This window comes from Panthera leo, chromosome E3, assembly GCF_018350215.1.
Source record: "Panthera leo isolate Ple1 chromosome E3, P.leo_Ple1_pat1.1, whole genome shotgun sequence".
NCBI classification, from domain to species: domain Eukaryota; kingdom Metazoa; phylum Chordata; class Mammalia; order Carnivora; family Felidae; genus Panthera; species Panthera leo.
Genome location: NC_056694.1, coordinates 9,610,341 through 9,619,715, shown reverse-complemented (window position 1 = coordinate 9,619,715; position 9,375 = coordinate 9,610,341). Strand labels below are relative to the sequence as shown.

Below are 9,375 nucleotides of genomic sequence, written 5' to 3'. Positions count from 1 at the left end.
CAAAAAACCAAAAACAGCCCCCCCCCAAAGAAAACCCAACCAACCACCGTAAGAAGCAGTGGGAAACCATGGAACCGCCAAGAGAGGGGAGAGCTGCCTTGGCGTGCTCAGCCAGGACGCTCCTGCCGTTCTGACGGCAGATTCGGGGCGGCATCCTGGTCTGGAGCCCACCAGCCCTCGGATGCTCCCAAGTTGGTGCAAATGATGGTAAAAGAAAAGGCTGAGAAGAAAACAGAGAAGAGAAGGCATAGATGGCCCCTTGCCAGGCTCTCCGGAACAGCAGGCCCCTCGGACAAGGATGCCGAGCATCGGGGGTGGGGGGGGTGGGGGGTCAAACAGCAGGCAGGACTGGGAGGGAGGGCCTCTCCGCGGGGGCGGCCCTGGTCCCCCTCCTCTGTGGAAGGCCATTCGGGTCCCCGGCTCTGGACAACGGGAGCGGTGTGCGGTGTGGCTGCCGCCGGGACCCCCGGGGGCTTAGGCTGTGGCTGGGGAATAACACACAGAGACTGCAACAAGATTTACACTCAGACGTGTGGGGTGTCGGTGTGGCTCTATTCTTTTCCGGTGACCGCTTCGTGCAGTGCTGGTGGCGATGCTTCTGTTCCTGAAAGACAACGGTAACTTCTGTTTCATAGCGCGTCGCATGTGCACGCGTTCATGTACCCAACAGGAACGGTGACCAGCGTTATACCTCATGCTCACAGGCATCTATTCCCCAAGTTAGGTGCCCGACCATGAGTGGTACGCATCTGTGGTTGGTTCCCACAGACAAGACGAGGGTTGGCAGTCCTGGTTGTGATCAAGTTGGCCGCATTAGGCACACGGGAGAGCAGGACATTCCAGGCGATAAAGCCTCTCTGGGTGGGTGGGCCTGACAGTACCCCTACTCCACTCCATTTCTAGCTCTTGACCCTGTCTATGGCGCGGCCACTGGTGCCCACTGCTGACCCTAGTCAGCGAGAGGCCTGTGATCCACTTGCCCTGCCTGCTGGCCGCCATTTTTTCATTCACCCTTCAACTCTGTGCAAGCCACACAGGAAACTGCTGGGCCGGAAACCAGGCTAACTGGGCCTGGAAGGGAACAGTGGTGAGTGGGTGATGAGCCCACTGGTCAAGGTTAAGGTCTTAACAGGTGACCCCCAAAGCTCTCGATTCGCCACAATTTATGGCAGTTCTGGGCTTGGAGGTTATCTACAACTGCAGAGAAAACACGCTCTGTGAGTCGTGAGGGGCGGCCTGAAGGGCGCCTCATTCGGTCACGTCTGAGGGGATGTGCACCCTCCCCTCACCGTGCCCTCACCGGCCCTCAGAGAGGCCCACCTTCTTCCCAGCCCTCGGCAACACCGGCGAGCTCGTAGTGCTTTTTCCGAAGCTCTCCCAGTTTTTGACGCTCCTTCTGCAGTTCATTCTCCAGCTCTAGCACCCGGACCTGTGGGAAGAGTGGAATGTGCTCTTGAGCAGCAGCCGGACAGTGGTCTCGTGTTAACTCAGTCCCTCGCCTCCATGTTCCGGGTCTCTTCTTCCTTTGGATTATTCACCCCGTTTCCATAGCGTACCTGGTTCTCAATTTCATCCTCGGGTCTGTGGATTTCCCCACCCTCTGCCATCCACCAGTCTATCCCAGTGGCCCCTCTTGTTCCTCACTGGGGCCCTCTACTGGAGCTGATGCCTTATAGCCCCAACGCCTGTCGGGAGTAGGGCGCATAATGTGCTCCTCTGAAATCTCTATCTGAAAGCAACTCCAACGTGTAGCCCATCCGTGTGGCATGTTCCAACCAAATCCCCCTTCTCCTTCAATCCCGCTTTCCTGGAAATCCAGGCAAGAGCCAGCTCTGATGGCTCTGGTATCTCTGAAGGGCTGGTCCAACTTAGGGTTATCATTATACAGGAAAAAACACAATCTTCCCAAGGAAAAGGCTGGTCCCTGGCTATCCCTACCCCTCATTAATTCTAGTTATTTTATTAACTTATTTATTAATTCAAGAAACATTTGCTGAGCTGAGCACCCATCATGTACCCCGGGGCTCTGCGGCAGGTGCTGGAGACACAGTGGTGGATGGACAGACAAGGTCTCTGCTTACCCTGCAGGGCAAAGACATAAACTCATGAACAAGAATAGATCAGACCCATAGTGAAAGTGACGCAGGGTCATGTGATAAGGGCAAAGGGTGCTCAGCAAAGGCTACTCAGGCAGGAAGGAGGTTGAGAGGGGGAGAGGGCCATGGGAGATGGGTGGAAAAACAGCCCAGGGCCCCGGGCTGGGGTATTAACTCAAGTGTGAAAGGAAAGCCATTGGAAAATTTTAAGCAAGGGACATAAAGTGATGTTATTTACGCTTTTAAAATACGTAAAATTGGGGCACCTGGGCGGCTCAAGTCAGTTAAGCGTCTGACTTTTGATTTCAGCTCAGGTCATGATCTCACAGTTCGTGAGTTCAAGCCCTATGTTGGGCTCTGCACTGACAGTGTGGAGCCTGCTTGGGATTCTCTCTCTCCAGCTCTCTCTGCCCCCCCCCCCCCCGCCATTCACATGTGTGTGTGCTCGCTCTCTCTCTCTCTCAAAATAACGAAACTTAAAATTAAATAAATAAATAAATAAATAAATAAATAAATTAAATAAAATAAAATATGCGGAACCTGAACAAACTGTAGGGGGCGAGAGTGGAAGCAATGAAGCCCGGTTAGGTGGTTCCTTTTTTTTCTTTTCAAATTTTTGATTATGCAAAATGGAGAACATATACAGAGAAATGGAGATGATGTGGCGCACTCCATCGTGTGCCTTCACCAAGTTCTGCCAACTGTCAACCCAGGGCTGGAGCTGTCTCAGCAACACCCTTTCCTAGTCTCCACCCCAACTGCCCCACCTCCCTGGCCCCTCCACAAAACTACTTGGAAACAAACACTTGCATAAGTTACAGTTAAGTTGCTTTTGCAGTAGTTCAGGAGAGAACCAGTGGTGGCTTAGGCGGGGTTAGGGAAACGGAGAAAAGGGGGAAGGTTCAGGCCAGGAGAGTCACAGTTGACAGGACCTGCTGGGGGACTGGATGTAGAAGGAAGAGGGAGAAGAGAGGACCCAAGGATGCCTCCTAGGTCTCCGCCATCCAGGTCTGGGGGGGTTCCAGTTACTGAGATGGAGAAAACAGGGGAGGGACACATCTGAGTGGGAAGGAAACCAGTAGCCCTGGTTTGGACCCATTCAATTAGAGATGTATTTGGCATCACGTGGAGGGATCAAGTAGGCAGCTGGACAAACACAGAGCTCAAGGAGAAGATTGAGGCCAGGGAGAAGGCTCTGGTACTTATCAGCATACAGATGGGATCTGCAGTCAAGTGGGGCTGGATGAGACCAGTAAGCAAGACAGTGTAGACAGTGTAGACTCAAGCCTGACCTCAGGTCTTCCAGTATTTGGCCATATGACTTTTTCTAAAAGATGTCGAGAGACACATACAGAGCCTTTAACGGTCTTCAACCTGGACTTTACTCCAAGACTGGGACCAGTAATTCTTTTTTTCTTTTCTTTTTTTTTTTTTTTGAAGGAGAGAGAGGCAGAGTATGAGCAGGGGTGGGGCGCAGAGAGAGGGAGACACAGAATCTGAAGCAGGCTCCAGGCTCTGAGCTATCAGCACAGAGCCCAGTGCGGGACTCAAACTCACGAGCTGTGAGATCATGACCTGAACGAAAGTTGGATGCTTAACCGACTGAACCACCCAGGCACCCCTGGGACCAGTCATTCTAAAACAAGGATGTCAGGGTTTTTTTCAGGGTCCCATGGATTCCTATTCCTCTGCATGCCATAACTTTACTGAACAATTGGGGATAATGGCATTGTCTTTTGATGGGTTCTCAGTGAATTGATTTTTCTTTTTTAAACCAGAGGTCATACACAAATAATTCATAGAAGTTTAAAAAAAAATAACTGCTGAAAAACAAAAAAAAGCAGAAACGGACAAACTAGTGGGTGTCAGAGGGGAAGCGGGCGGAGGGATGGGTGCAGCAGGTAAACAGTATTAAGAGGTATGGGATTCCAGTTATGAGAAAAATAAATCATAGGCATAGGGAATATAGTCAATAATATTGTCATTAACAAAATATTGTCATGATGTTGCATGGTGACAGATGGGGACCATACATGGAATTGTCGCTACATGTGTGCCTGAAACTAATGTACCGTTAGATGTCAACTACAATTAAAAAATTGTCAATCAGAAGACATTAAATGCTCGTTGATGTCGGCTAGGAAATCCCTGATGGTAACGTCGAGAGGGGCATTAGTGAGCAAGAGTTAAGATTCTGATCTTAACCCGTCATCTGCCGCCGCCTCCACTGTCCCTTCCAGCATCATTGGCATTCATTCCTGGGCGACTGTCCGTCCGTGTTTGTTTCCTCCCCAAGACTCTCCCCCACTGGCTTCTCTCCATGGGGACGAGATTTGGGGGTGACATCACCGGCAACAGAACAGTGGACTCAGAAGCGGGGATCGTACCTGGGAATCCATCTCCTGGCGTTTGATCTGGGTCAGTGTCATGCTAGAGAAGTCCATATTGTCTGCAAGGATAAGAGAGAAGGTCTTGTCAGAGAATGCCCATGGCTAACTCTCGCCCGAGAGGCGGCCGATGTCAGCGCTCTGCTAAAAGGCTTGGTTTGTTAGTTCCCACCACACACTTGAAAGTCACTGATGGATGGACGGGACAGAAGTGCCGTGAAAGGGTAACGAGGCTCGGAACCTCCCCACCCCTCCCCTCACCCCCCGGGACAGCCAGGCCTGGAGACTCATGTCTTTGAATCCAGAGAAATTACTAAATGGAAAATCCACCTTAAGGTCTGTTGCCATGGAGATACAAATAGGATGCTTATGCGGTGTCCCATCTTACGAGAATATAAGTATGCGTGGAGAACGATGAACAGTACAGAATTTGGAAAGAGAATTGCGGGACATTGGGGTCATGAAAAAGAACACAAAAATAGCTGAACAAGATAGGTAAGGAAAGCATTGCTTCTGGAAGGCTACCTGTCTCCTCGATCTGTGATTTGCCAGAAATGGTCGAAGCCACAACAGTGGCGGTGGCCTGGTTTACTCCCCGAGAGGCCTGCTGCAGCTGGGCCAGGTTTGGGCTGTCCTTATCAGCTTTCACCTGCCAGGACCAAGCGGATTGATGTTCACACAACGTGGCGACGACTGAATCAAACAGTCGGTCCGACAGTTCTTGACAAACATGGTATCCGCTGTGGTCCCCAATCGACTTCTTAAAAATCGCTGCCTCTGGGGTCACCTCCCCGGCATAGTTGGTGGCCTCAGACTCTAGCTTTCCTAGTTATGGAAACTAATTTGGGATGATGGTAAGTAAGGATGATAAGAACACTCCCCGGGGTACTATATAACTCACAGACAGATTTTGGTAACAAGCTTTGTATCACGTTTAGATGGGGCAGTGGTTCAAATGCAGAGACTCTTAAGGAGAGGCAGACATTGGTTGTGGAACCTCAGAGCCGGGCCAGGTAAGCAGCCCCCTGTGCCGACATATTCCTTATCTAAGAGCTCCTTGAATGCCGAGACTGTTGATCAGAGGTCGGCATGGCTGGGACCCTCAAAGGCCACTACTAACAAAAGTGATGAAAGCCAAGAAGAGAAGCCCATGTGACAAGCTGGGCAGAGGGGCTCCTTGATGACAGATGGCAGGCTCTCAGAGGAGGGTAGTTTGGGACCCTTGAGAGGCAGAATTTTAATGTGGGACCCAACCTACGTGGACCCCGGATAATTCCTCTGTTCTTGGGGCAGTCTCCATCATCCGAGTGTCTCTAACCTAGCCGGCCCTTACAGAGCCCCGGGGCGTCGTGTGCGGCTCCTACCTTAGACGCAGCCACTAGCTGGGCTGTGCTAGCAGCAATTTCATGCGAACACACCATCAGTTCCTCAAATTTCCCTCTGCCTTGTACCACCAGATCGGCTGCGTCCCTGGGAGTCAGGAAGGGACAAGATAGATTATGTCACTGACGGCTACAACCCCTTATAATCCCACCTCTAGACCTCGCCTATCACCCTGGCTTTTTCAGAGAACACAGACTGCCTGCTCCACCCCTGCACTGCCAAGGAGATCCAGGTTTCCTTTTAAACTTCTAGTCCTGTTGGGGCTCCGTCGGTTAAGCGTCTGACTTCGGCTCAGGTCCTGATCTCATGGCTCATGAGTTTGAGCCCCGCACTGGGCTCTGTGCTGACATCTCAGAGCCTGGAGCCTGCTTTGGATTCTGTGTCTCCTTCTCTCTCTGTCCCCCCACCCCTACTCTGCCTTTCTCTCTCTCTCTCTCAAAAATAAACACTAAAAAAAAAGAAAAAAGGTTTAGTACTGTTGTCTTCCCTATCAACAGTCTCTAAGGGGCAGATATTTTCCCTCGGCTATTCTCTGCGATGGGTCACTGGAATGGGGGTGGGGTTGAGGAGCCTTGGGAGCAACAGACACTTACACCATGACAGTGGCTCCCCAGCCCACAGCTTTGGACGCTGAAATGAGTCCTTCCGTCCATCGAGAATTCTTGGCATAAAACTCTTTAGGCGATGCTGTTCCCTAAGGAAATGAAAAATAAGAATGGCTAGCTTTTATTGAGTGCCTACTGTGTGCCCGGTGCTTAGATACCTATAAATATCTATATCTATCTATATCTATATATCTATCTATCTGTGTGTGTGTGTGTGTGTGTGTGTGTGTGTGTGTATATATATATATATATATATATATATATATATATATATATATATTACCCCATACAGACCTCATAGTAACTGCAAGAGGTAAGCATTATCATCCCATTTTACAGATGACAAAACTAAGATTCAGAAAGGCAATAATACTTTTCAAGTTGATGCAGGAAATAAGTGGAAGTAAATCCCAGGCTTTTCTGACTCCAAAGCCCCTAGAATTTCTATTATATCACAGCATTTCTACATTGTATATATAAGAGTGTATATATACATATACATATATATGTATATAGGCATCTGCATAGATGAACAATGTGATTGGAGTCCAACCACTTACCATGATTTGCCAAAAGAAGAGACTACACAGTGAATAATTTAAGCAAATAATTTCTGCCTGGAATTTTAAAATGCTTCCATGCTTTGGAAGTGTCTTCCATTTCCAAATTCTAAGACGATAATCTTAGAATCTCCAAGCTCTCCTTACTCAGTCCCCGTCTCTATTTTCGGGGGGCAGAAACCATCCCCTCCCAGACTGGTAAGAAGCACCACCATCAAAGCAGATATGGCTTCGTTCTTTCAGGGGGCGCCTGGGTGGTGCAGTCGGTCAAGTGTCTGAATCTTGGTTTTGGCTCAGGTCGTGACCTCAGGGTTCATGGGATCGAGCCCAGCATCGGGCTCTGTGCTGACAGTGCGGAGCCTGTTTGGGATTCTCTTTCTGCCCCTCTCTCCCACTTTCTCTCTCTCTCTCTCTCTAAGTAAATAAATAAACATTAAAAAAATAAAGGATAGTTTTCAGGCTCAGGAATCCCTCCCTGGACCTCTGTCTCCTGAGCTGCACTGCACGCAGGTGTGAGAAGGAAACACGGCAGTAGGAATGCCCGCGGAGGACTGAGAAAGTCAAGCGATGATGCTGACCAGAAACTGGGATAGAGTCTGTCTGCGAGGAGTGGATTCCACCGTCAGAAACAGACATGGCCCCACTCGCTATGAAAGGTCAGCACCAGGCTGGCTCTTCTCATTTGCCCACTTTTCAAAAGCCCTCCCCTCCTCCTCCAAGGGCCCAGGCTTGCAATGCACGCGGGGTTTCCAGAGCAGGATCTGGCGATGGCGCCTGGGTTAACGAGCCTGCAGCTGGAGGCTGGGGCTGACTGCTCCCTGGGGACCTGGCAGCGCCCCAGATTCCCATGGCATCTGCGCTCGGCCCAGGGAAAGGGAACCACGCCCTCAGATGGACACATGGGACAAGATGGCAGCAGCCGTGGATTTGACTGAAGGTGGGTGAGTGTATGGAGTGGACAGAGCCTCCCAGTGAACTGGGAGTCTGTGAATGATGTCTGGTCCCCCCATCCAGGGGCCCTCAGCCACGCTTACCCGGCCACTCTCCACTATCTCTCTCTGGAGGTCCTTAGAGGCCACAATCAGGACCTGGATGGCTTGCATTAGGCTTGTACAGGAACCAAGGATCCTAGGGGGAAAAAAAAAAGGTCAGGGACACAGAACAGAGACCAAGAGCTATGAAACAGATGTTTTTCTTTTCCATGCCTAAACACAGGCAAACTTGGGATGGGAAAGGGGGTGGGGAATACGGTGGCGGGGGGAGGGGGGCTGGGGGTGCGGTGAAGCCTTGGAGGAAAGGTACGTGAGTGAGGAGACTTGACCGCAGACAGTTATGTGATGATTCTCGGGGTTTCTTTTCGCCTAAAATGCAGCAGCAATATTATTAAGAATACCGTTATCGACAATTATACAGACTCAGCCAATGCCTGTGGCTGCTAATGTCCTATTGTAATTAATATAATCCAATGCAGGAGAGACTGATCCTGATCACCTAGGCACCACCACACTGTGTAGACTGACCTTTCGTTCACCTCCAATTTGACTCCTGTGTCCCCAGCTCGGGATTTGCTGAGCATCTCCTGTTGAAAACAAGCAGGGTATCTCAATACATCGTGGGTACGGAGCACTCACTGGCATCCTGAAGCACCTTGTGTCCAACACCCCGTGGTAGCTGAGAAACCCAAATCCAGAAACGCCCATCCACGTCCTGGTGGGTTGGGAAAAGAGCCCAGACCTCCGATCTAGTCAGCGAGAAGCAGCCCCGGCAGGCTGGCTCTCCTGTCCGTTGAGTGTCCGTCTTGACTTTCTGGCACCCAGGCCGACGTGCACAGAACTCTGAGATATTGCACCTGCCAGAGGGGGCAGCGGCTAGGGGCAAACCAAGGTGGGCAGCCTGCAGCCTTCCACCAAAGGAACAATATGTGACCTTTCCAATGGTGCCCACTCAGCTTTTCCCCGACACAATCGGAACTGTTGGTGCGCGCCTGGCACGAAGATAAATGTGCATTATCTCATTTAACTCTTCCAACGCCCCTCTGAGGCAAGCACTATTATCACTGCCATCATCTAGAAACAGAATCTGAGCGAGGCTAATGGAACAACCTGTCACAAGTCACACGACGAACAAGCGGTCCAGCTGGAACTGTAACGCAGGATGGCCTCACACCGAAGGAGGTGAGGACCTTCTCCTTTTCTATGTCTCAGGGAGCCTGGGGAGTTTGGGTTGGGGTTGGTTTTACAGGGGCCATCTGTGGCCTGGATGGACAACTGAGACACGTCCCATGGGCAACGTCACACCCGAGGAAGCTGCAAGGGCCTGGCTTTAGGAGACGGGCAGACGCTTC

The 9,375-nt window shown here is 50.7% G+C and overlaps 1 protein-coding gene across 1 annotated transcript in view; it reads right to left on the bottom strand.

Annotated features, from left to right (window-relative positions):
- Positions 1-513: 513 nt before the first annotated feature.
- HIP1 (huntingtin interacting protein 1) overlaps positions 514-9,375 on the bottom strand; it is a 145,940-nt gene continuing 137,078 nt past the window's right edge. Inside the window, exons 24-31 of the mRNA XM_042922753.1 lie at positions 8,552-8,610; positions 8,066-8,159; positions 6,460-6,560; positions 5,848-5,953; positions 5,009-5,132; positions 4,484-4,545; positions 1,321-1,429; positions 514-604 (exon numbers count right to left, since the gene is read on the bottom strand). Coding sequence (XP_042778687.1) covers positions 552-604; positions 1,321-1,429; positions 4,484-4,545; positions 5,009-5,132; positions 5,848-5,953; positions 6,460-6,560; positions 8,066-8,159; positions 8,552-8,610 — 708 coding nt within the window. The 3' untranslated portion in view covers positions 514-551. The remainder of the gene's footprint in view (positions 605-1,320; positions 1,430-4,483; positions 4,546-5,008; positions 5,133-5,847; positions 5,954-6,459; positions 6,561-8,065; positions 8,160-8,551; positions 8,611-9,375) is intronic.